Source organism: Emys orbicularis, chromosome 14, assembly GCF_028017835.1.
Source record: "Emys orbicularis isolate rEmyOrb1 chromosome 14, rEmyOrb1.hap1, whole genome shotgun sequence".
In the NCBI taxonomy this organism is placed as follows: Eukaryota; Metazoa; Chordata; order Testudines; family Emydidae; genus Emys; species Emys orbicularis.
In genome coordinates, this window is record NC_088696.1 from 20,623,905 (window position 1) to 20,651,861 (window position 27,957).

At 43.0% G+C, this 27,957-nt stretch overlaps 1 protein-coding gene across 1 annotated transcript in view; it reads left to right on the forward strand.

The window, feature by feature from the left end:
- The window catches only part of RHPN2 (rhophilin Rho GTPase binding protein 2), a 51,587-nt gene that overhangs the window by 15,886 nt on the left and 7,744 nt on the right, over window positions 1-27,957 (forward strand). Inside the window, exons 2-9 of the mRNA XM_065416364.1 lie at window positions 5,263-5,378; window positions 12,899-13,027; window positions 17,629-17,704; window positions 20,141-20,218; window positions 21,414-21,538; window positions 22,500-22,666; window positions 25,533-25,720; window positions 27,317-27,473. Of these exons, the coding sequence (XP_065272436.1) occupies window positions 5,263-5,378; window positions 12,899-13,027; window positions 17,629-17,704; window positions 20,141-20,218; window positions 21,414-21,538; window positions 22,500-22,666; window positions 25,533-25,720; window positions 27,317-27,473 (1,036 nt within the window). The remainder of the gene's footprint in view (window positions 1-5,262; window positions 5,379-12,898; window positions 13,028-17,628; window positions 17,705-20,140; window positions 20,219-21,413; window positions 21,539-22,499; window positions 22,667-25,532; window positions 25,721-27,316; window positions 27,474-27,957) is intronic.

Here is a 27,957-nt window from a genome sequence, read left to right on the forward strand (position 1 = left end):
GCAACCTGCACAGGCAAGCACTGATAGCCCACATAATCTCTTCTGTCTTCAGAGTCTGTATGTGACTTCAGTTTTTTTGCAGAAGTTACTTAATATAAATAGTATGTGGTACATTTCTATAACATGAGTCATATGGGGCTTGCCTCTGATAAGAACTCATTAAAAATACTCCAACATTCTGTTTCTGTAGTTTACCAACACTATTCAACCAAGCAGGAACTTACAGTAGTAAATAACTACATGAACTTTAGACAGCACCGGGGGTTTCATTGCTTTATGAACTCAATATAGCATTTGAGCTATATGCACCAGCAGTGAATCGCTACATAACCTGCAATTATACTCTGAAAAAATGACTATAAAATGGCAGCATAAGGTTCATTGTTTATTAATTTCATAGCAAATGTGTTCAGTTTACAAATAAAACTATCTTCTTCTAATTACCTGTGCTGCAAACTCAGACTGGAATCTCTGAATCAAGCATCATCAGTAGCAATAAAGGTTCTTAAATTGGAATAATTTTACTGTTGATCCATGAGCCAGGATCTAATCCAGCTCACCCTCTCAGAGCTATGTTAGCTCTGCAGAGCCAACAGGAGTACAAGGAAGTTATGTAACACATCTAAACAGATATGACTATTACCAATACACACAAGGAACAAATCTGTTGAGTAAGAAGTTGCCATTTTTATGCAGCCACATTTTTGATCAGTTGCACTTTAATGAACATCTATTGAAAAGGAAACATTTGAGAGTAATTGTAATAGTTACTGTAAGAAATAAAGTATTGTGCATTAAGACCAGACAGAAGCGAAAGCAGCAGGTGTGAAATTCACACTGAGATCTGGATCCCAGCTATGTCATGAGCATTAACAATGTTCTTGGCATTTTACAAACAGGGAACCAAAGTTTACTTTCCTGCAAAAAGTCCTGTTTGTGAATGTGTGAGACATGGTGGAGGTGGAGACTCCTACAGGGAGTAAAATATAGTTTGGTTCCCTTCATGGAGTTTTTATCCAAATCAAGGTACACCTCTACCCCGATATAACGCTGTCCTCGGGAGCCAAAAAATCTTACCGGGTTATAGGTGAAACCGCGTTGTATCAAACTTGCTTTGATCCACCAGAGCACGCAGCCCTGCCCCCCTGGAGCGCTGCTTTACCGTGTTATATCCAAATTCGTGTTATATCGGGTCGTGCTATATCAGGTGTGACAGACCCAGACCAGTGGGGTACAGGAGTTTGGTAGAGGGCAAATATACTGGTCACTGGATGAGTAGTTTTCTGTTCCCTGAGTGACCAGAGCAGGGGCTGCACTAGAGTAATCAGGAACCTGCTAGAACCAGTTAAGGCAGGCAGGCTAATTAGGACACCTGGAGCCAATTAAGAAGAAGCTGCTAGAATCAATTAAGGCAGGCTAATCAGGGCACCTGGGTTTTAAAAAGAGCTCACTTCAGTTTGTGGGGCGAGTGTGAGGAGCTGGGAGCAAGAGGCGCAAGGAGCTGAGAGTGAGAGGGTGTGCTGCTGGAGGACTGAGGAGCACAAGCGTTATCAGACACCAGGAGGAAGGTCCTGTGGTGAGAATAAGGAAGATGTTTGGAGGAGGCCATGGGGAAGTAGCCCAGGCAGTTGTAGCTGTCATGCAGCTGTTACAGGAGGCACTATAGACAGCTGCAGTCCACAAGGCCCTGGGCTGGAACCCGGAGTAGAGGGCAGGCCTGGGTTCCCCCCAAACCTCCCAATTGACCTGGACTGTGGGTTCTTCCAGAGGGGAAGGTCTCTGGGCTGTTCCCCAACCCACATGGTGAATCTCTGAGGGAAGAAAATCCGCCAATAAGTGCAGGACCCACCAAGATAGAGGAGGAACTTTGTCACATGGGGTAGAGGTGTATATGAGATTTATATGCCCACACCCCCTTGCAGATGCAGAGGAAATTCACCCCAAACTGCACAGATCCCCTGACATCTGCTGGAGATACAGCTTATCCGCACGAGGGCACTGATCTCCATGCTGACTCCTGTCCACCAGTTCTCTGGCATCCTCATTCTAGTGCAGCTTGCCTGCCAGTGAATCCTACATAGGGCTTGTCTACACTTAAAACGCGGCAGCATTTCAGTGACGACACTACCTATGCCAAGGGGAGGAGTTCTCCCATTGGCAGAGGTACTCCACTTCCCCAAAAGCTGGTAGCTAGATCGAGGGGAGAATTCTCCTGTCAACCTAGCGCTGTCTACACCGGGGGTTTGGTCAGTTTAATAGCGTCGCTCGAGAGTGTGGATTTTTTACATCCCTGAGTAACATAGTTATACTGACCTAATTTCCTAGTGTAGACCAGGCCATAGTCAGCTACCCCAGGACTCTGTACAGAAGGGGTCCTGCAGCAACTCTCCCCAGAAACAGACCCCTGGTCCCAAGAGAGCCCTCCATCAGGGAGACAAAAGTGCAGAACAGACAGGCAGAGAGGGAGCACATCCAATCCTAAGTCTTGTAGTCACTGGAGTAGTTAGCTCAAGTTAGTACACTTGAGCTACTGCAGTGGTTCTCAATCAGGGGTATGCGTACCTCTGGGGGTACGCAGAGGTCTTCCAGGGGTACATCAACTCATTGAGATATTTGCCTAGTTTTACTACAGGCTACATAAAAAGCACTAGCGAAGTCATTACAAACTAAAATTTCATACAATGACTTGCTTATACTGTTATATATACTATACACTGAGAAGTAAGTACAATGTTTATATTCCAACTGATTTATTTTATGATAATGAGCAGCTATAGCAGAGGCAGGGATTATATTCTACAAAATAGAATATAGGCAGCGCAAGAGGAGAGGTGACAGCACAGCAGGCTAAGAGTAGGAGATCAGCAGCAAAGAGATCAGGGAACCATTTAGACATAGAATCATAGCACTGGAAGGGATACCATGCCATCCTGTTGGGTATATGTTATGGTTAGGAGTGGATGGGTGAGGTTCTGTAGTCAGCAATGTGCAGGATGTCACACTAGATGATCATGATGGTCCCTCTGACCTTAGTCTATGAGCATAAGAACCCTCCACAGATATCTCTGAATGCATATGAAACAGTATAAAATTCTCTAGAACTGGAATTTTACATTTGAGCATCTTCATGCCTGACATAACTATCTTACTGTCCTTAAATTAATCACGAGTCTGCTACATATGGCTGCCTTCTCCAGTAAATCCCCCACTATACTTGACAAAGAAGGACATTTACTATGCACCAAAGCTTTGAATTTCAGGCCTCCACTATAATTGGCTTCAGTGCTGAAGCTCATCAGTAACTAGAGAGTAATGTAACTTGACATGTTTTTCAAGCAATCTGGCAAACTTTGTTCTGCTGTAGATGGTTACACATGTTCTCCTGCTACTTTACCTACTTAGTAGATACTGTGCAAAATGCAAACGTTTCAAACTTAAATATTGCAATGAGGACTTTAAAATTAATTATAATAGGCTAGATGAAATCATAACATGGGCCTTGATCCAATAAATGCTGAACAAGTTGTGAAGACAAGACACCTAAGAAATATTAAATAGGTATGCTTGGGTTAGGTTACATTGTGCTAAGTGTTTCCCCTACTTGTTTCAAAATCAAGTAGTTAAGGTTGCAGGCATATATTAGTGGTGACAGTGCATATTACCGTTCAAGAACATATGAAAAAAATAATTAGAAACCCAAGAAATCCATAGATAAAGTTGCACTTCTCAAACAAGGCACTCAAACAGCCTTACTTCTGCCTCCTTAGAAAAGCCCTGTAAACTTCAGAAAAACATACTTATCCATCCATAACAGTTTCATTTTATCAGTGACCACAAAAACCAGAATGGCTCAGTCTTAATCATATACTAGTTGCGCTGTCTTAGGGTCTGCTTTATACTCATGTGCGGAGCACATAAAAGAATTTTACACATTCCTGGCTGGACAAATAACATTGAAGGCAGTTATTCCATACACTTTTATAAGGGCCAGATCTTGTGAGCTGTTGAAGGCACTCAGTGTCTCACAAAATCAGGCCCTGTCATTCCATGTGGTAGCCAATTTTTCAAGTGTCATTTGATGCTGAGCTTAGCGTATCTCCATAAACAAACATCATATGGCCAGCTCATGCTATTAAATCACTTCCATGAAAAGAACAGAAGTTAGTATGATGACAAACCATCACACTTAGTACTGGAGACATGTACATATGAAGCAAATTATAAAATCCAGTGTTTTATGGTGCACATTTTTGGTATTTTGTATGGAAAGAAGATAGTAGTGTGGAATTCTACAAGGTAGATTTCAAGAGCTGGGCATCCTTGCTATGTGTATTTGGCAGATGCCTGTGCACAGTGCTCTGCTTGAAACTAGGGCTTAGACCTCTAGACCAGGGGTCGGCAACGTTTGGCACGCGGCTCTCCAGGGTAAGCACCCTAGCGAGCCGGGCCAGTTTATTTACCTGCTGACGCGGCAGGTTCGGCCGATCGCGGCCCCCACTGGCCGCGGTTCGCCGTCCCGGGCCAATGGGGGCGGCGGGAAGCCGCGGCCAGCACATCCCTCGCCCGTGCTGCTTCCCGCCGCCCCCATTGGCCCGGGACGGCAAACCGCGGCCAGTGGGGGCCGCGATTGGCCGAACCTGCCGCGTCAGCAGGTAAATAAACTGGCCCGGCCCGCTAGGGTGCTTACCCTGGAGAGCCGCGTGCCAAACGTTGCCGACCCCTGCTCTAGACAGAGGAGACTAGGGAATAAGTTAAATTGAAGAGTCCCAGGCCTTTTCAGTTACCCTTAAAATCACTTTTGTTCTTTTTAAAAACAATTGATTTTAATTAAAAAAAACCCTGGCCATGATCTGTGACTTTTCATTCCTTTTACCATCATATTATGATTTTTATCATGACAATACAACATCTCTTCTCTCAGGCACACTGTTGTGTAACTTTGGAGTAACTCTATGGACATCAGTGTAGTTGCTCAGGCTTCACACAAACTCCATTGACATCAAGGAAGTAACTGTAAATTTACTGCAGGGTAACTGAGAAAATGTCACCCTGAGCTGAGGTTGTGGTTTTTTTTTTTTTTAATTTGGGAATAAACTTTCTTAGGTTTAAAATAAAGAACACTCTTTAATCAAATGGCTTTATGTGTCATGCTTTATAGTTTAAGATTTTCATATCCATGTGTTTGAAATCAGTGTTGTTCACTTTTTTCTTTCGCTCTTCTGTTGTCAGCTTCTTAAAAATAATTTGCTTCCTTTATTCTAGGGATGTAACCCCTTGGCTGAGACTGGCCGAAGCAAACTGCAAAATCAAAGAGCTGCCCTAAACCAACAGATCCTGAAAGCAGTAAGGTTGAGAACTGGTGCTGAAAATCTTTTACGGTATGTTCCCATCACTTTACTATTTTTCTGTCTAAAGCAACAAAATGTTTTTTGTTCTTTCAGCAGGGGTGTCCTTCAGTTCTCAGATAGCTGCCTCGCTGCTCCCATAATTTGCTGAATAAACTGCAGCTGGATATTCTGCTAACAGTCTTATGTAATGCCCCATCTCTATAAAGTCATTAACTGTTATACAGTAACTTCTCACTTAACATTGTAGTTCTGTTCCTGAAAAATGCGACTTTAAGCGAAACGATGTTAAGCAAATCCAGTTTCCCCATAAGAATTAATGTAAATAGGGTTAGGTTCCAGGGAAATTTTTTTGTCTGTGTGTGTATATATATATATATATATATATACACACACACACACAGTATAAGTTTTAAACAAACAATTTAATACTGTACACAGCGATGATGATTGTGAAGCTTGGTTGAGGCGGGGAAGTCAGAGGGTGGAAGAGGGCAAGATATTTCCAGGGAATGCCTTTCTGCTAAATGATGAACTAGCTTTTGGCTGAGCCCTCAAGGGTTAACCCATTGTTGTTAATGTAGCCTCACACTCTACAAGGCAGCACGAATGGAGGGAGGGGAGACAGCATGGCAGACAGAGACACACACCCTGTGTGAGAGAGAGAGATTGCCCCTTTAAGTAGGCTGACCCCACTCTTAAGTACACTGCTTTTTTAAGTAGATCAGCAAGTTGAGACAGCAGCTGCTCCCAGGAAGCTCCCTCCGTCCTGAGCCCTGTCGTGTCGTCCCCCACCCCCCCATGGAGATGGGGTAAGTGGGGTGCAGGAGCAGGGGGGAGGGGGACACCCTGACATTAGTCCCCCTCTTCCTCCCTCCTGCACAGCAAGCAGGAGGCTCCTGGGAGCAGCTCCAAGGCAGAGGGCAGGAGCAGCACATGGCAGTGGGGGGAGGGACAGCTGAACTGCCGGCAATTGATAGCCTGCTGGGCGGCTGCCCCACAGGGAACTTAAGGGAGCAGGAGCTGATAGGGGGGCTGCCGGTCCACCCTGGTTCCAAGCCCCCACCAGCTAGCTCCAATGGGCTGCTCTCTGCAAGCAGTGGACAAAGCAGGTGGCTGCCAAACGACATTATAAGGGAGCATTGCGCAACTTTAAACGAGCATGTTCCCTAATTTATCAGCAACGTAACAACGAAACAATGTTAACCGGGAAGACTTTAAGTGAGGAGTTACTGTATTATGTTTTTATGTTTTCAAAGTGCATTTTGAAAGCCACTGTATTGCAGAAAAAGGGCATTGCACTAGACTCAAGTTCTTAAATGACTTTGTTTGAAGACTGTTGAAATTATCCTAATTCAGTTTTTCCTGGAGTCTTTCATTAGACAGTGGTTGTTAGCATGATGCCTGCTTGTAAAGGAAACAAGTGAACATTTTTCTGAATATTAATTGTCTAAGAGTGTGATCCCCACAAAACAGATCTTCCCAAGATCTTTCACATCTGTGGCCCACTGGCAGAGGGGCTCACCAGCGGAATAGTGAGTTAGTGAGCAGCAGGCAGTGTGGCATATGGCTGATTGCTGCTAGCTGTTGCTCCTGCAGGACCTATGTCCATTGTGCCCCTTTTAATTCCTTAGGCTTCATTATGACATGACCTGGAAGAAGAGGGTGGAGTAGACTGCATCTGAGAGGCATGTGACTGACTTGGTCAGCAGGCTGGATGTCGCAGTGGGCCAGATTTTTGGGGGGTTGAAGGCAAAATTTTCCTGGACCTGGGTCCCATGGTAAAATTTTCAAAAGTGCCTGAATGACTTCCCTAAGTCCCATTTTCAGAAGTCACGTAGATATTTAGGAGCTTAAGTCCCATTGACTTTCAATGAAACTAAGGGCTTGTCTACACATAAACCACTCCAGCAGGACAGGTGCACTGCTGCAGCACTTCAGTGAAGATGCTATCTATGCCGATGGGAGGGGTTCTCCCATTGGTGTAGGTACTCCACCTCCCAAGAGGCAGTAGCTAAGTTAACAGGAGAATTCTCCCTCTGACCTAGTGTTGTCTATACTGGAGGTTAGGTTGGTTTAACTGTGTCACTCAGGGATGTGGATTTTTCACACCCCTGAGTAACATAGTTATACCGACCTAATTTCCTAGTGTAGACCAGGCCTTAGACTCCTAAGAGCCTAAGTGACTTTTGAAAATTGGACTTAGGAAAATCAATAGGAGCTTTTAAAAATTGTACCCCATTACAGACTTAATCCACTCCTGGAGTTTTTGCAGGTGCCTGCTATACAGGCTCACTGGTCTGTAATGCCAGTTTCTGATTCTGAAAGGAAAAAACGCTTCCTATCTTTATGGCATAAAATGATCTCTGGATCTCTGGGCTTCCCCTGGTTTGTGTGAAACCCCGTGTGCTATCTAAAGTGTCAGGTTGCCACAGAACTAAAACAACCTCCCAACTTCACATCTGTAAAGCATGAACTTCCTTCCTTTTGTGCACTTGCTTTTTGAGATTCTGTCTTTCCACTTTGGTACCCTTTAGTTCTCTGAGTTATTTATCTTAAAAATCTGACCTTGCAGTGTTTATGGGGAAACCCCATAGCTGGTCTGTGGTGGGGAGGGGATTTCTCTTTCATTTGCCTGCTGCTGGAAGGCTTGTTTCCGTATTAAAAAAAACAAAAACAAAGAAACAAACCATTTATGTAGACCCCTACCTATATCTGCCTTGCAGTATAAGCCTTATATTGTCCCACAATAAGGAACATCTAACCCTTACCACTTAGTCACTATTTTCCCCCAACAGCTCTCCCTCCTGTTATTTGTGGATGTGGATTTCTCCTTGTTATTTAAAACTGCTTCATATGGTGTCTTTAATCTGTCATGACTGGAGAATCTATGGGTTTGTGGAGAGTTGTCAGTGTCCAAGAGCAAGAATCCAGTCAATGTGATTTCTTCAGAGAAGATTACTCATGTAACTTTACTTCTCTGAAGCATCACTTCTCTGACTAGATTCCCACTTACCTGCGCACCTGCCTTACCCCTCAGATGTTGGAAGTGACAGACGCTCAGGGGCATATTCTTAGCTGGTGTAAATCATCCTAACTCCTTTGACTTTCACGGAGCTAGACAATTCACACTAGTTGGGGATTTTTTGCCTCTTAGTGACTGACTTTTATTTTGGTGCTCATCTTGCCATAGAGATATTTTTTGGCTATTTATTTTGCTTAAAATTTGAAAATCTCTCTGTTTCATGCTCACCAAAGAGCTGTTCTATAGGCCACTGAGGTAAGGGCATTGAGTTGCAAAGTGGGGCTCTCTGACTTTACATGTTATATGTAACCTGCACAGCTCCTGAGTGTGGTGTTCTGTCCCCTCTAATGGCACCGAGACCACTTAGAGATTAATGAGTCTGCTACAGCCTCAGCTAAGAGCCATGTGACTTTTAGCTCATGCAGTAGGGCAGTGGTTCCCAAACTTGTTCCGCCGCTTGTGCAGGGAAAGCCCCTGGCGGGCTGGGCCGGTTTGTGTACCTGCCGCGTCCACAGGTTCGGCCGATCGCGGCTCCCAGTGGCCGCGATTCACTGCTCCAGGCCAATGAGAGCTGCTGGAAGCGGCGGCCAGTAAGTCCCTCGGCCCATGCCGCTTCCAGCAGCTCCCATTGGCCTGGAGCAGCGAACCGCGGCCACTGGGAGCCGCGGTCGGCTGAACCTGCGGACGCGGCAGGTACACAAACCGGCCCGGCCCGCCAGGGGCTTTCCCTGCACAAGCGGCGGAACAGGTTTGGGAACCACTGCAGTAGAGGCTCATGCATTTAGCTCCAGAGGTCCTAGGTTCAATCCCGCCCACAGACTATCGTGGTCTGTCTGTGTTACATATATATACAAATCCCTCCATTGAAGTGCAGTCACTTCATGGTGTATTAGGGAATATCACACATGTTCGTTCTTAGATGGAGGGAAATATTAACCTTTTGGCTGCCTGGCACGTCTCTATATCTCCTTGGCTAATCCCCTATTCACTTTGGGTTGCACCTCCTTTAAAATAACCCGGCGGGTGGCTGACACTCAACGAGCCAGAAGTAAACCTGTCTCAAATTAGGGCTTCAGGGGACTCACTATGTTGATCAGGTGGAATGGCGGCCGCTTCCTCTCCTGAGAAGAGGATGACAGTGGATCCCAGAAAGGACATTATTCCCCCTTACAACAGGAAAAACCTGCGTTCACTATGGAGCTCAGGAGGCCTGTGATGCACCCATGGGGCAGCAGCCATGCTGGCTATTTTCTGCTGTGCACAGAAGTAACTGTTTCTAAATATATTTGAAAAGAGGAGTTTTATTAATGGGAAAGAATCTGGGATCAGTTACCCTGATAGAGACATTCGGCAGAATAATTAAAATATAGTTTCCTGTTTACTTTTCTGCTGAATTTCCGGAAAAATATATAAAATGGACATTTTGTCTATAAAGAATCCTCGGTGAAAATTCAAATCCAGAGGGGACACAGTCAATACTGACAGGCTGGCCCAACATTTCATCTGCTTTTTTTTGTACAGGTTTTCAAACTCCATGTAAATCTTTGAGTTTCTTTCTTCCAAAGCAAAATGATAAGAGAAACACAGTGCTAGAAGTCCAGCCTCACTCCTAATGCAGTTTCACAGCAACAAATTAACAGCACAGGCAATGAAACAATGGAGCAAGTGATTTTTAAGTTTTAAGCTTACAAGCGTTAAGAGCGCTGTGTAGCTTGAAAACTTGCTACTTTCAGCAACAGAAGTCCAATAAAAGACATAGAAGTCCAATAAAAGATATAAATGAAGTCCAATAAAAAGATATACAAGTTCAATAAAAGATATTACTTCACCCACCTTATCTCTCTAATATCCTTGGACCAACATGCCTACAACAACACTGCAAAGAAGAGTTACTAAAACCAACAGTGAGGAAAAGTGATTATAAAATAAGGGGAAACACACCTTTCAAATACTCTGGTGGGTATGAGCACGGTTCCCTCTAATTTTTCCCATGCATGTGCAGAATGAATTTTGTTATGTGCACCAATAAGAAGGTGATGTTATTGGTGCACATAACAAAATTCATGTGGCGGGGGTGGGGCCAAGAGGTTTGGAGTGTGGGAGAGGGCTCAGAGCTGGGGCAAAAGGTTAGGGTGCGGGGGGGGGGAGGGCTCTGGCTGGGGGTGCAGACTCTGGGGTGGGGCTGGGGATGAGAGGCTCAGGGCTGGGGCAGAGGGTTGGGGTGCAGGGGGGTGAGGGCTCTGGCTGGTGGTGGGGGATTTGGGGTGGGGCCAGGGATGAGGGGTTTAGGGTACAGGCTGCCCTGGTTCTATGGCGGGGAGAGAGAACTTCCCCCAGCTCTCTCTCGCCGCAGCAGCACCTGGGCTGGGGGGGAGAGGCCCTCCCCACCGCAGCAGCTCCGGAGCTGGGGCCGCGGGATAAGCGCTTCTTCCCCAGCTCCGGCAGGTCTGGGCCGGGGCTTGGGAAAGGGCGCCTCTCCCCCGGCCGCAGCAGGTCTGGGCCGGGCTGGGGGAAGGGCGCCTCTCCCCACCGCAGCCCTGAGTGCCTGCACAGCACTTAATAGGCTGCTGCGTGGCCGCGCAGCTTAGAGGGAACTTAAGGTATGAGTTTTCATCCACTTTCTTATACCACCCTCTTCTTCACCGTGGAATCGGATTGCTTAATTTCTCTTGATTCTATTGCTTAATAACCAGCCTTATAATTAGCAGAGTCATTTAAATAACAGTTACAAATTTGCCACATTTCTTTTCTGAATTAAGATGTGTTAAATTGTTGTTAACGCTGATTTCAAAGTAACATCTCTCATATTTATTAACATGAGTAATTGAAACCTTACTGAAAAGGACCTGGGCCTGCATTCCTTACCCAAACAGAACTCTTAGGCCAATGTTTTTAAAAATGGCCACTGAATTTGGTTGTGTTAATTTCTGGTTGCCCAACTTGGGGCTAATTTTCAGAAGAGCTGAGCACCAAATGAACTCCATGATTTCTCAACTGAACTGTGATGTTCCACTCCTCTTAAAAATCCGCCCCAAAGTGTCTCAACCTGGGATCCCAAGAAGAGGCACCCAAAATCAGTGTCTACTTTTTGAAAATGCAACTGCTGCTGACTTCAGTAGGAGCTCTGTCTAAGTAAGGAGTGTAGGATCGGACCTAATTCTGGTGTGTGAGTGTGCCATGTAATTAAAGTCCAAGTACATCTCTAAAATCAAATTGCATCAAAACATATTCAATTAGACTATTTAAATGTATGTCATTTGTAGGTGCTGTGAGGTAAACAACTGTTCCCAGGGCAAACTGTATTTCAGACTCATTTCTAGGTATGCAGCTGGATGATAGTTCACATAGTTGGACTAACTCAAAGTACTCAAGCGAAAAGAAATGAAATCAAAGATTGAGATTTTATTTGCATTTCAGCAGACTCCAGAAGCAGCAATCCAGTCTTTTGTCCACAGAGAGCCTCTCTTAACATAGTTTGAGAAAAACTGGAAATGCTGGTTCCTTTATTACTGGCTGAAACACAAGTAAAATAATGAGACTTATACTTCCACAGAGAATTATGGGTTAGCAGGTGTGTCCTAATCTAAGTTGGAATGTTTATATAGCAAATACTGATCTTGTTAACTAATAATTCTATTAGGCTATTGACTATTTGGTTATATGGACCCAAAGTTCAGAGTATCAATCCATAAGCAAATAAGCAATTGTTCAATCTTAACTTTTTAATGGACATTTGTGTTGCCAGCTAATTGTTTATCTTAAAATAGCATTTATGATAGATAAATATGAGATTTCTAGGTACCACACAGTATTGGGTTGCTTATATGATGATTCATGCTAGAAGCAGGTGTTAATATAGCTACACCCAGAAATATTCAAATAGAAACGTGCAGAAATGCTTTAGGGGCTACATTTAAACACATCTATTATGCTAATGGTATAAAAGGATGCTACACCTATACATGAATTGCAAATGGAAGAAAATGATTATCCAGACACATCAGGAAAAGGGACATTCTATTTGTGAGGAGAAAAGTGTCTGGTTTTTGTTTTTTAAGAAAATAGTACTAACAGCAATTATACCAGATGATTAATGAAATGTCCAGTGACCGTAAGGGCATGGGGGAGGGGGTTTAACCAAAGTTAGACATGTACTTTTTTCTTTACAGTTCATTTTAGGAGAGAGCCCTGTAATCATTTTTATTATCAGAATATAATTAAGATGTAAACCCTTCTGTTTCACTGTTAATTTGTCCTCAAAGTTAAATCTTAAAATCAGTCCAAAAAGATCAGCACACAGCAAACCTGTTAAATGTATGCATGCTGTTTTGTATCTGAAACATATTCCAAGTTCTGTCTTGGCAGCAAACTAAGTAAATTCTGAAACTTGAGTTCTCATATCATCTCTTAAGAAAAAAAATCTTAAAAATGATGGGAATGCCAGTAAGGGGGCTCAACGAAGCGGGTGTACAATACAGAGCCTGTTCTCTGGGAAGTCACAAAGGTGCATATCTCTTTCTCTTTGCAGAGCAACCACCAACAACAAAGTGCGAGAGCAGGCACTTCTTGAACTGAGTTTTGTAAACTCAGACCTGCAAATCTTAAAGGAGGAATTAGAAGGACTTAATATATCAGTGGAAGTTTATCAGAATACAGAGTAAGTGAAAATCTATTCTATTATCAACCCATCTTTTGTTTACCAACTGGAAATAAAACTGGTGCTGGATGAGTGTGAATGCTGGACAGTAATTACATGAAAAAAATAGTGAATAAAGAACATGATAGAAGGAGAATATACTTTCTCTTAGTCAACAGTCTGACCACATAGTCTGTATATTTGTCGCTCTCTCTGCATCCGGCTGAGCTGCCGCAGTGACTTATGGGAGTTGTAGTTCAAGGTCCCTCATGCCTCCATTCTCCAATATGGACCTTGCTCCAGGCCTGACTATATCTCACATGATGCATCACAGTCTCTCCCTGTAGCTAAGCTGCCACTGCAGTGCATGAGGCACTGCAGAGGTTCAGCCCCAGGTAGAGAGCAGGGGAGCAAGGCCCATAGAGGAAAATGGTGGCAGCTCCCCTTAGACACCGCAGCAACTCAGGCGGACACAAAGATTAATATTGTCCTGATGTGAAATGAAACATTTTGGTTTTCCCAAAGGAAAATTCTGCCAAAATCAAGTTTCCCGTAGAAAATTTTGACACATCTCATTTTCTGAGGGGAAAATGTTTTGTTCGGAATTTTTCCACCCTCTCAAACATGCACAGGGAGTGCAGTAGGGAAGATGAAAGTGACAGCTGCCGTAGTGACAGAAGGGGGAGCAGGTTTGTGACAGTCTCCAGAAGCACATACATACCCCACCTCTCCAACCTCCCTACAAGTCCTTGAGAAGATAATTTAAAACATTCTGCTCTTTGATGGTGAAGACCAGTGTTACCTCTAATTTTTCCCACCCATATGCAGAATGAATTTTGTTATGTGCACCAATATGGAGGAGATGTGTGACACATCACCTTCATATTGGTGCACATAACAAAATTCATGTGGTGGGGGTGGGGACAAGAGGTTCAGAGTGTGGGAGGAGGCTCAGGGCTGAGGCAGAGGGTTGGGGTGCAGGGGTGTGAGGGCTCTGGCTTGGGATGCGGGTTCTGGGGTGGGGCTGGGGATGAGGGGCTCAGAGCTGGGGCAGAGGGGTAGGGTACGGGGTGTGAAGGCTCCGTCTGGGGGAGTGGGCTCTGGGGTGGGGCCGGGGATGAAGGGTTTGGGGTGCAGGAGGGTGCTCTGGGGCTACAGTGGGGAGAGAGGGCTCTCCCCAGCACTCTTTCCCTGCAGCAGCACCTGGGCTGGGGAGGAGAAGCGCCTCTCCCCGCCACGGGAGCTCTGGGGCTGGGGCTGCAGGATAGGCTGGGTCTGGGCTGCTCCGGGGCTGGTCTGCCCTGGCCACGCCTGGGTCCGGGCTGCACTGGGGCTGGTCCGGGCTGCGCTTCCCTGGCCGCGGCTGGGGCCGGGCTGCTCCAGGGCTGTTCCGGGCCGTGTTGCCCAGTCTGCACCTGAGGCCGGGCCCAATCTGGCCACGCTGCCCTGGCCACAACAGGTCCGGGCTGCAGGCTGAGTTGGGGCTGGAGGGTGTCCTGGAGGGTATAGTGCCCCTCCCGTCGCAGGTTGGGGGTCAGGGGAGGGGTGCCCCTCCCCTGGCCATGGCAGGTCCCCGCTCCTGGCCGCACAGCTTACAGGGAACTTAGGTGAAGACCCAGGTTTTGGTGAAGATCTTGTGGCTGGAGAATGTTGGAACAGTGGCCCTTGTGACTGTCATTTTAGTTGACCTCCTTTGAACTATTTCCTACATTTCCAATACTGTTCATATAATAAAGAATCCCAAACTGCAGGTATTATGTTATGTACAGTCTAACCAAGTCTGCATAAAGGACACATCAATATTTTCTGTGTCAAAGAGTGGCACTCTTTCTCCATAGCTATAGACAGTATACTCACCTCCATTTACGCAGTGCAAAGAAAAGGGGAAAGTCTCAAAGAGTGCTAAGAAGAGGGAAGCCATATAGGGGAAAAGGGGGGTATAGGCATATTACTACCTCAGTGACAACCTGTCTCCCCTCTGTGACTGCTACAGAGAGAGAGAGAGAGAGAGAGCAGAGCTCGCAGAGAGCTGTACTTCTTAGAAGGGCTATATGCCCTTCTCTCCTGTTTTAGGCATGATGTGAACCATATGTTCGCCAGTTGACAGGGATCTCTTGTTGATCAAAGGATATAATGTGTCTTTATACAACTCTGGTAAGACCATCCTTGAAGAATGGATACAACTTTGGGTGCTTTTTGTACAAAATAGACACCAGAAAGTGAGATAAGACAGGTAAACCTGTCAAGCAGATCTGCTTCTAAACAGAGGGCCATATTCTCCCTCCACTCATACCTGTGCAACCCTCACAGCAAAAACTGAGGGCAAAATCTGGCCCAGAAAGTTTCTGAGGTGGTGACAGGAATCCTGAAAATGCAAATACCACTTGTTTCTTTTGTCTTCCTATTGAATATGATACGCTTATTCAGGATGTGGGGGGAGAGTTTGCCCTGAGCATGTACATGAGAATACCCCTATAGCCATAAAAATACTCCTAGTGTGCCCGTGGGCCAATCCTTACGGCGTGGTCAAAGGATATTTTTCAAAACTGTGTGTTAAACACCCAGTATATAAGACTAGAGAAGTCTATTACTTAATCTGTGGGTTTGGCACTTCAGTAGCTAAAAGCAGATATTGAATTTCTTTACATTCATCATAGAGTTGGCAGAAACACCAGTGTCCATGGAAATTGTACACAAGCTTGGCTGCTTAATGAAGATGGATCATGAAAGAACATATTAAATCAATACGTAGTATTTTTAGTGCCTTGGCTTTTATCAGATTATTTTTCAAAGGTAACTGCTGTAAAAGCATTGAAATAACAGTTCTTTCCAATATTTGGTTACATTAGATGTGTTGCACCCTAGATGTGTGTGTGTGTGGGTGTATTTGTGCCTCACTACCAGGGAGAATAGTTTTAAACTCCATCGGGGTTCCATAGGAGCCCCTTGCAGATGCTGCCCAGTAGGTGAGCTGAATAAGCACTGCTCCTTGGGGCCCTGGCTCTTCTCCTCCTCAACTGGCCCTGCCTACTTTCTGGATTGCACCAGCCAGCTCTAGGGACCTTCTTATGCTAAGCTGGAGTTGTGAGTAGATTGTACTGCTGCTCCCCTGGCAGATTTTTCACCACCAGGGACATGCATCCCAGGTTCTGCTGGCTTTGCTGATAGAAACCTGTGAGTGAATCACTCCCACAGTATTTCGTAGTGAAAATAGGTCACTATGAACAATTATTAGAAAGTCAGTTAAGTGTTTGCTGGAAAAAGAAAATATCAGATAAACATATCCAGATGCCAAGGACATTTTGTTTAAACAGACACTATTCCATCTTTCCCACTCAACACGTTGTAAATAATAACTGGAAGAAATCCTGACATCTCTGTTTGAAATGGGACATTTTGATTAGGAAAAGAGTGGTACAGACAGATTTCACAGTTGGGACCAAATGCTCATGATCTCCTTATTCATATGAGTAGTCCCACTAGCAAACAATAGAATTACTCTTATAATGTGATCAAGAGTTGATCAAGAGTTTTATTTTCCTTGAGGATCAAGGTTTTTTTTTTTTTTTTTAAACATTGCCATCTTGTACCTCCTCACCCTCCGTGGAGATGCTTCTCAGGGTTGAATTCTTCCCCCACCCTAACATTTTCTAAAAGTTAAATACACATGGCAGTGGTTCTCAAACTTTTTACTGTCAGGCTCCAGTTATATCAAAACCAGTGAGCTCAGGCCTTACTTTCCAATGTGCTAGAGACAATTAATATATATCAACCATTGATGGAATACTAAAATATTGAAGCATATGGAATTATCATAGCCCTTACCTGTGTATGTCTCCCTGCAGTGGCTGGTTTCTGCACATGTGGTTTATCCAGATGTGGAAAGATTGATCCAAACTGATACAGACAAGTGATCTGTCAATCCCCACTTTCTGTTTCCTTGGCCCCCTCTTCCTCTGGGGGAACAATGGCTCAAGGGCAACTCTCATTCCCTTCAGACTCTTCCCCTTTGAGCTTCCATCCCTATGCCTATTCCCCGATTCTGTCCCTCTCACCACACTGACAAATACAGCTGGCTTCTGCCTCCTCCTCCCCCAGTGTCTCATTCTGGCTGGGCACCAGCAGGGGAGATAGAGGAAGGAAGAAGAGACCAGACAATCTTCCTTCACTCCTTACTCACATCACAGAGGCCCTTGGTGGCCAGAAGGAGTAATTGTACAGAGAGACTTGAAGCCAGAATAAACTCCTGGGGAATCAAGAGCTCCCCCTGTCCACAAAAAAAGTTATTGGAGTCTCCTGATAAAATCTCTCACACTGCAGCTGTTTACTTCACTTCTGTCATTCCTGAAATAGGAGCATGTTTGGGTTTTATAATAATTATTTTTTTTAAATAAGGAAAATAACTTGTGTGGGACAGAACAGTTTGTGTAAAGGGAGCGTTACACAATTCTGAAATGCTTAAAGCCTCCTAGTGCAAATAAAAAGGTGCATGTTACATATGCTGTCATCAAGAGACACAGCTCCTTCTCTCTATGGTCACATGGAACAAGACAGGTAATTTTGCCAACAGAACAATAGAAAATAAGGAGTTAACTTTCTGTTTGTCTTTTCTGTTGCCACAGAGAGACTTTTAGCATTCCCCTGATACCACTTGGCCTGAAGGAGACTAAAGAAGGGGACTTAACAATCCCTCTTAAGGTAAGTTTCGAAGATACAGATTTTAGAATCAATATTTAACATGTAACACTGCTGTTATGTTTGAAGGTGCGCAGCATTGTGTGCAAATTCTAAACATATTTTTATGCTTTATTTGCACTAGTCTGATCAAGAACCAAGAATTTAGCACACCAAGAATTATCAAGGATTTGAGATCAGTTATGTCCTTCAGAAGAGCTTTCCCAGTGACTTCAATGGATTGACTCTTGATTTACATTTGTGTGAAAGCAAAATCAGGCCCACCGTCATGGGCGGTGGGTATCGAAGGCTGGGGGTGCTAAGCCTCCCCTAACCCAGGCTGTGGCCCCACCCACACTCTGGCCTGAGGCCCTGCCATTGCTCCCTCTCTTCCCCAAAGCTGGCAGGTCTCAGCCAGAGGCGGCTTGGGCTGGCTGGGTGTAGGGCAAGCCTGCACTGGGCGGCTGGAAGGGGCAGGCCGGGGTTCCTCCGGTTGCGCTGGGGCGGGGCCTCGGGCAGAAGGAGCAGGGCCGGGGGAATATTGGGGTTCACCTGCTGCCCATGCCCACTGTTCTATGGCCCAGCTAGTGGTGGTGGTGATGATGATAATAATAATAATAACCATTTATTGTTTGTACACTGCCCAAATTTGTACTTGGTGCTCTACAATACAAATTAAACAAGATCCCTGTCCAGATGTTACAGTCTAAATGAAGACTAATTAAATAATCTGGCTGTACTCACCTTTTTCTCCCCCTACCACCAGGGCAGCTGGGGGATGGTTTGGCACCCAGGAAGGTAGTCCCAGTGTATTCAAGTGATTCTGATTTAGACTAAGATTTTCTGATGGGGAGGAAACATGGCCAGAGCATGCTATGCCTGGGGGCAGGAAGAGGCTATGGTGCAGAGGCAGCTATGACAGCTCTGCACTAGGGGAATACCCAGCTAGGACAGAGGAAGCCCCAGTTATTTGTGTGTGCCAGCTTTAAGGGGGCTTTATGGTGCAAAATAGTTGTACTGGGTCCAGGGATCAGACCATAGAGTGGATCCAATTTGCTCCCAGTTACATAGGTATAGCTGCCAGTGCAGTCACATGAAATTGCATTTGATAGAACTGAGAGCAGAATTGGGCTCCTACAGAAAATGTAGTCTTTAACATTTTTTCAATTAAAAGAGCTTTATTACTTCTATGTTTTGATTAATTACGTGATATAATTTTCTGTGAGCATTATAAAGATCATCCTTGGGGCACACAAAGTCTATGCCTGTTATGGATATTTATTCAGGTGAGCTCAGCTGTATTCAGCATATTAGATAATGAAATCCATGGAAGAAGGCTTTCTTTGCCAGAGGCAGGGAAATAAAACAATCAGGAATAATTCTCCATGGAGTAAGTAAACAGCAACAGTTTTACCAAGCCAAGAGCCACTTGGATTCAGAGCTTCACAAGGGACTTTAATCTGCATTCTTTCAAGCAAAACTCTCACTGACTTTAATGGGAGTTCTGTCTTAGAAATGAGTATATGTTTGGAAGCAAGGAGAATTCTCTTTGGGTTTTCATTGACAGCTACTAGTTCTACATACTACTTAGTGGGAAATAGCTGTTTCAATCAGGAAGAAAGCTCTTTCTCACTACTACTTTGGATCTTTTTTGAACTTTATAGCGCAAATTCAGAGGATGAATTGTAAAGCTGGTGTAAGCTAAACTCCCTTACACTAATTGAGACTCCCACATATAGACTCCCTTAGCTCTGTATACCCCCTCATCTCCTACTGTGGGAGTCTAAGTTGGTGCATCTAACCATGACAAGGAGCCAGAAGAAGGTGTAAGCTGAAAAAACCCACATCCTACTTTAACTTACTCCTTGGAGTCAATGGAGTTACACTGAAGTAAAACGAGAGAATCAGCCCCCCTTCTACTAACTTAGACTCTCTTAGACATCACTTAAGAATTTGGCCTTCTCCATCTGTAGGTTATTCTTGATTGGCCATATTCTGCTGCCATTTATACCAGTGTAGTTTCATTAAACTCAGTGGAGTTTCACCAATATAACTAAGAGCAGAATTTGAGACAATATCTTTCTATTAATGAATTTTCATGATCATTTGACTCCCTTGTTGTTTTGTATTTAATAGGTTCAGGTATCAATTTCAAAACTATTAACTCAGTTTGAAAAAATAGCAGAAAAAATATTATAGCTGTTTAGAGTCCGCTACGCAAGATTGGAGTTTCTTATATTTGATACAAGATGAAGATATTACCTTGAAATCTTGTCTGTTACAGTTTTCCCGCTTTTTTGCAAATCTGACATATATAAATACAACACCATTTATTACTAATGAGTAGAAACTTTGCAAATCATGAGATTTTTAAATATTCAGGACACTGTTCATATTTGCAGAGAAATCAAAAACTTTGGCCTGAAAGAGTAAGGGTATTCCACATTTTATTTTGTTTAGGACTTTATCCTGGAACATTACAGTGAAGACAGTTCTGACTATGAAGATGAAATAGCTGATCTTATGGATTTGAGACAAGTAGGTTTGATTTTGCATGTTAATTCTTGTTGTGACTGTGCCACCATATCCAGTTTTAATCTTGCAGATTTTTATTAATAATGTTCATATATGGTTAGATTGTGGCACTCTTAATGACTAATACTTTGCTCCAGGTTACCTTACTTCCATTGGTTTTAGCTCCCAAGATATATAAAATGACAGCCTCCATATCCCAAGGACTATAATGCAACATTTCCATCAGTGATTTGGAAGTCTCACTGATAAAATTTGCAAATGACAAAGATTGGCAGAATGGTAAATAATGAGGCCAGGGTAGTCGTATGGTGTGATTTGTATCACTTGGCAGTGGGGGCCCATTCAAACAAAATGGGTTTCAGTACAGCTGTGTGCAGAGTTGTACATCTAGGAATAAGGAATGCAAGCCATACCTATAGAATGGGGGGCGTGGGAGGACTGAAATATGGAAAACAGTGATTTTGAAAAGGATTTAGGGGGTCATAGTAGACAAATACCTCTTTATGAGCTCCCAGTGCAGTGGTGTGGGGGAAAAGGGCTATTCCTCACATAGAATCCTGCATCTTGGCAAGGGTTTAGACTAGATGACCTTGTGGTCCCTTCTAACCCTATGATTCTATGATATAGATAAAACAGGTGAAGAAATGCTTGGGGTGAGAAAATGATGTAACAGGAAAGCAAAGTAACTGAGCAGTTTAACACAACTTGTAAATTGTTTGTTTTTAAAATATTATTGTTTAAATTGTAATGGGGGAATAAACTAAAGGGTTTGAAGTGAGGCATGAAAACAGGAGTGGAGTAAATAGTAGGGATCTGTAGCACAATACTAGTAATTTCTATTCACTAGATGTTGTTTGTTCAAATGTTCTTCTATAGTTCACACAATACCTACTGTCCAACATTGTATTTCAACATGTGTGAGATTTGCCTGTCACACACTATCTCCCATGTGTTTCCTTAGGGCCACGTACAGCCTTCTCTCCAGCACAACTCTATTATTCAGAGTTGGGTGCACACATCAAGGGCAGGCTTTGCCCCTATGCTTCTAATTCCTACATTCCAGACACTTTTATATTATGCGAAAGTCCCATTGATTTTAGTTGAGCAGAACTGTGTCCTTGGTGTGTTACATTATTCACACTGAAACTAAACAGAATGCATTGTGTGAATGTATGTTTTTACATATCTGAACTTTAAGGCCTGCCGTACTCCCAGCAGAGATGAATCCGGCATTGAGATGTTGATGAGCTATTTCATTCAACTTGGCTTTGTAGAGAACAGATTTTTTCCACCTACCAGACATATGGGGATTTTATTTACCTGGTAAGTTTTTTTTTTTTTTTTTTTTTTTTTAAGAACACTGTTAACCTTGAACTAGCTCTATGTAATTTGAAAGACTTATATTTTTCTTGTACAGTGTGTTTTCATATTTATACTGTTACGCACTCTCTTTAGTTTGTACAGTAAAGTTCTGAAGAGAATAAGGCCCTTTCTACGCTGAGAGTAAGGTCTCTGAAGGGCCATAAGAATTCTCTTTAAACATCCACACATCCTACCTGGATTTTGGGTCTTGGTGTATATGAGCACATAGGAGCCGGTGGGGAATGAGCATAGCCTTGACTACATGCTTACTACTTGCTGGGCAGCATGGTGAGAATGGGGGAGTATTGTGATTTGCTGCTGATACTCCTTGGGTGGTGCAATGTACACCTCACCCCTTGCTCAGGCTGTAGTATGGAACACAATCTAGTCCTGTGTTATTGGAACTACAAGATTTATAGGCTAAGAGTATCTACTGCTGTCTATCTTAATTTGTAATGAATAGGAAACACTACATAGTCGAAAATATCAGAGGACTGTAGAAAGACTTCTGCACTGGCTCAGAATGGCAAGTGCTATGATATACTGCACCATTATCAACGGGAGAAGAATGTGACTCAGTGAATTTAAATCTTGTGTTTGTGAATAGAACAGGAGACTCTTACCATTTGGTCAAGAAAAGCTATTTGAGTTCCAGTCCAGCATTGCAAGAAGGGAGACATTGCTTTTAAGAAAGCTCAATAAATCCACTCACTAGCTCCTGGAGCTCAGGGATATATTTGCATTACATGCATGTGATTATGAATTACCATAAGTTTCAGCAGAAGCAGAAAAGGCATTATAGATCCTGCTATTCTCTTCTGAACAATAACATGAAAACACTGGTAACTCTGTGCTCGCTTGTCTTTTTATGCTTATTTCATTTTGCCTTCCTCTCTCTCTCCCTCCCCCCCGCTTCCCTCAGGTATGATTCCTTCACAGGTGTCCCTGTCTGTCAGCAGAATTTGTTACTAGAAAAAGCCAGTATTTTATTTAATATTGGAGCCCTCTACACACAGATTGGTACAAGATGTAATCGGCAGACCAAGCCCGGACTTGAAAATGCTGTTGATGCTTTTCAGAGAGCTGCAGGTATGTAAAGAGAGAAGGAGCTGTGGTTCATTTGCATATTGAAAATACGGGGGAGGTTATTTCTGAGGAGGTCTCAATCTGTCTCTTACATACAGAGCTATACATTCAATATTGACTTTTGGTTTTATTAACACAGTCCAAACAGAAAAGGAGGTGGATTGAAACCCAAAGGTCCTCACAAGGATCTGTACTAGGCTTTAATTAAACATTCCTGTTAGCCGTAGTTTAACATTTCAAAAACCTGGAGCTGCTGTCGGAACAACAAGTTTGGTAAAGACAAAGTGAATATTGTAGTTAATGATTAATTAGCTGTACATTCACCTTTTCTTTGCCCGTTCTCCATTACATCACTGTAACTGCATTGACTTGTGTAAAATGTGTGTGATGAGAGTGGATAATCAGTCCTATAGCATCTACATTTTAAAAACATTTTAAAACACTCAAGTCTATTTTGATCCCAAACGAAGCTTATTGTCCAGTTGAGGTCAATGGTAAATTTGCCATTGACTCCGAATAGGAGCAGGATCTATGCCCATAATGAATCATTGGAGTTTCTATTCTGCTGTGTCTGTGGTAGTTAATGGGAGCTGCATCCCTTGCGGCAGGGGTGAAAGTAAAGCCGAAGACTTACCGGTACGGGAGCTGGCTCTGACCCCCGGAAGGGGCAGCGCCTCGGGTAGGAGGGGCGGGACTGGGGGTCAGCATCCCCCGGCCAGCCCTTACATGCTGCCTGGCCCGTGCCGCCCGGGGCTCCAGCGGCAATTTAAAGGGTCCGGGGCTCTGGCCACTGTTGCAGTAGTGGCAGTGGCGGCCGGAGCCCCGGGTTCTTTTAAATCGCCGGCCCCGGGACAGCTGCTCCTTTTGTCTCTCTCCCCCCCCCCCTCCCCGTCAGCGGATGGGGGGCAAAAGGGGCAACAATATTAAAGCGCTGCCGCGGCAGCGCTTTAAGCAGGGTCCTTTGCCGCGGCAACGCTTTAAAGTCAGCTGTACGGGCCAGTATCAGCGGCCACTTTTTACCAGTACGCCGTACCTGTTTACTTTCACCCCTGCCTTGAGCTAACATGCTAGAACAGTTCTGATTTTCATTAGAGTAGGTTTGGAACAAAAACCCTTCATTTCTTGGATAAAAGTCATCATGTAAGCGTAAGGTATTGTATTACTCATAGTGTTTAAAGGTGTTTAGAGGCAGTCTTAATATCTGTGAAATGAAAATGTGTTGCAAGATGATAATTATAATCCTCAACTGCTGACTTCCAATTTTGTGAAATGCTATCATAGTTGTCAATCACTGAACAAACAGTGTGTTACTTTAATAGCCCTAGTTCTTGTATTCAAAGAATTATATAGAGATTTTGAAAATATGGCTTTGTTCATTTTTAAATAGATTTTTGTTTTGCCACACTACAGACTTGTTGTCTTTCTAGAAGAGGTTTCAGCATTTGTGAAATAAGAGAATTTCTCTTTAAAATTAAATATATTCCTACTTAGAGCAATAGCTATGCCAGTGTTTTGCTAGAGCTGTATTAAGTCATAAACTGCAGCACATCATCTGCAGCCAACATACCTTTTGCAGGGCCCCACAACAACATGCACTCTGTAAGCACTTCATTGTACCTGTGCATAGCTCCGTAACACGTACGTTGTGTTAACAGAGTGACATGATATAGTACACGTAGTAGCTATTCTGTATGGGTGGGCTGAAGTTGTTGCACTGATTCAATACATAACAGAGCCCTCAACATGGATAGTAAAAAATGTCTGAATTATTTATCACACAAAGAGAAATAAATTGAGGCACCAGAAAATGAGGATGCTTTTCTGGACTTTCAGAGCCAATTCCATTTATTTCTTAAGGAATCAGTAGCTCAGATGGGCTTGACAGATTTTTGATTGATAGCCTGTGATTAAAATTTGAGTAGTGGCAGCTTCTGTCTCCAAAAGTGTAAAAGCTAACTCACTAATAAAATAAAGAACATAGCCGGATAGAACTGAAAAGTAGTGACAATGAGTGACAGATATTATAATAATACAGGGGGAACTTCCATAGCCCCAGGTACTGCTGTGATACTTGTTCAGTAACTTTGGGAAAGAAGCTCTAGCAGAACTTGATAAACCAGTTGGATGAGATGAATGGGATATGTTACATTTTAATCCTTGCAAGCATTATTTATTGTTTACACTACACTTAGTGTTTGTTTTAATTTTATAAATGATAGATTAGTGGAAGTGGATGACTGAAGCAGAATCTAATTTTGCCCTGCTGAACAAACTGTTCCAGTTTACTTATGGGGCTGGAACAGCACTAGACTTGAGCACACAGTGCACTGAGCCTCCTTTTGGAGTGTTAACAAGATTAGTTGAATTGTTCTTTTTTTGCTGTAGGGGTCTCAAACTACCTTTTCAGAGGCCTAAGGAGTCCCTCTCTCTTTCCTATTCCTGTGTAACACACCGCCCTTAGGTCCCTGTAGAACTGTCAGTATGTACCCAGTAAAGCACCACTTGAAAATCAGTCAGAGGAATTCTTATAAGTGAATCTTAAGGCATCGCTCTCCTTGTCCTGCCCCACAGGACAGCTTCTGTAGCCCCTGTGAATGATAACCCAGGATTGGGAACTGAGCACAGCTGTTTTAGATGGCAATACAGAACACTAATCTATATGACAGTGGGTCATTTTAACTCTTCACACTTAATAAGAATCCATTTTGGATAATTTAATTTGGCTGAGTAATTTCTAGAAAATATATTTTCAAATTTCTCAATTGTCTTATTTGCTACTTTTCAATTGTACTTGATAATTTGTGAATTGTGATCACCTGTAAAAGTCCTTGTCTGTTGTAATAATTAGAAAAACTTTTTAAAAATTCAGGTATTTTAAACTACCTAAAGGAAACATTTACTCACACACCAAGTTATGACATGAGCCCGGCCATGCTGAGTGTACTGGTCAAAATGATGCTTGCTCAAGCTCAAGAGTGTGTCTTTGAGCAGATCAGCCTACCTGGAATACGAAATGAATTTTTCACACTAGTGAAGATGGCTCAGGAAGTTGCTAAGGTAAGCCATGAGACTTAGTGTTTTTAAACCCACACCAAGTTTGTTTCCAGTGCCAAATCACTAGCTTAAAACTCTACCGTAGTGCCCATTTATTAAACCTTTAAAGTGTTTTTGTGACTTTGGTTTAAAGTATTGAGTGCAAAATGCTAATTACTGTTAATGTTTTTAATACAAACTGAAACTACAGGGACTCATGTCAAGTTGTTGGCACAGTATGAGAACCTAAAATGTAATCTGTTTGCAAGGTTGTATGTTCTAACAAATACAGAGAGTTATGATGGAAATACTGACACATCCTCAACAGAGCCACTAAAATAGGAACATAGGACCTCCTGGATCATTGAGTCCAGTCCCTGCTACTGCAGGTAATCTTGTCACATAATAAGAGCTGTTCCATTAAAAAAAAATGTATCTAATGGAAACAAATACCAGAACAGCAATTGGACAGTGAATAATTTATTTACTGAAGTTCTATGTGGTTCATCTTAGCAAATTAAAGTACACAACTGCTTGTAATTCTCACTGAGAATTAATAAGATTATTTCTGACAAAAATGTATGAGTAGTTATGACAATAGCATTTGATTCCATAAAGTAGATGACCAGCTCCTGCCCCCAGATCAACATGTGAAGGAGGTGTCAATTGCTTATGTGGCACCACTTATGCCCCTCTCCCATTAACTGCCGCCAAATGCCGATCTGGCTTTACTTCTGCAGCTGGAGACTGGGGTTGGCTATATATCCTGCCCACCACTAACGATCCTCCTGATCCCCCCCCCCCCCCCAAAAAGTTTCACTGATCCTTCCCAGAGTTCTGTGTATTGTACTGGGAGCATGGTGGGCAAGAGTTAGTTATGGTTTGGTAGTGATGGGGTTGCAAAACTTTCACAGGTTTACTCACAAATAAGGCAGGCAGGCTCTGACATGGAAGATAATCCACCACGCTCAATGAAGGGTGGTGACATCTGAATATAGGGAGCAAAATGAGACATGAAGGTTCACTCAACCAATTCATATTATCAGATAAAGGTCATACAGTACCTGACTCTAAATAGGATGGGCAAAACTTGTCCTGCCAACCTTAAAGAGCCTCCACGGACCAAACTCATTTCACGTGTAACCTAATGTCAACTTTGAATCCAGCTTTCCTGAGCTGACAGATGTGTTTATTAAAACACTGATCTGCCTTACCCTCCTTTCAGTTGAATTAATAAGCCAAGCTTTGCTTGCAAATTATAGAACTGTGTGGATATTTATATTATATAGGATATTTATATTATATTTCATATTGTGACATAGAAATTAGAGATGGAAAAGACCAAATAAGTGATTTAGTCCAATGCCATATAGGATTATTCTATACACTATACAGTGTTGTGTTCAGTCTAGTTTTAAATATCTCCAGAGATAAAGCTACAATTTTCCTTTTAATTTCATCCCTCCTAGTCCTTGTATCAGTGTAAAATTTCCTCTTACTCTCCGTAGTGTAAATAAGCCTTCAAATATTTGTAGATGGTTATTATATCTCCTCTTGCTAATAAAAGAGCTCCTACTTTTAAAGGTAACTTCTCATATCTAGATGTGTGTTTTATTTTAGGTTGGAGAGGTTTACACGCTTGTTAACACTGCAATGAATCAGGCACCAGTCAAGGCGAACGTCCCTTATACCTGGTCAAATATGGCAAAAATAAAATCAGACCATTACAAAGCTCTGGCACATTACTTCGTTGCTACTCTACTGAGTGACCACCAGTGTAAGAATCCTTTGGTTTTATTTATATATCCATATAAACAACTGCGATTAAGAAAGGTTTGTACTGAGGCCAGGACCGGGAGCTAGGAACTTCAGAGTTCTAATATGGACTCTTTCCATGAAATACCTTTATGGCCTTGAGTTATTCTGTCATTTTCCCCATCTGGAATATGGAAATAATGCTTTCTGCCCTTCTTTCCAGGAGTATTGAGAACGTTTATTAGCTAATACTTACAAAGAGATTTGAAAAGTGTTATATATGAGCTAAATAATATTATCACTAAGTTAATCAGTTCTCATGAATAGAAAATTAGAGTTCAGGCAGCATTTAGTAAAATTAGTTCTTGATAAAAAAAAAGGTCAAAATAATAATCTGGAGTGAAATCACATATTTAGAAGAATGTTTCCAAAATGTTACTACTTACTCTCCCCTGACCTCTCCTTCTGCAGTCCACCTGCCTGAAGGCACCTGGCACAGAGACACA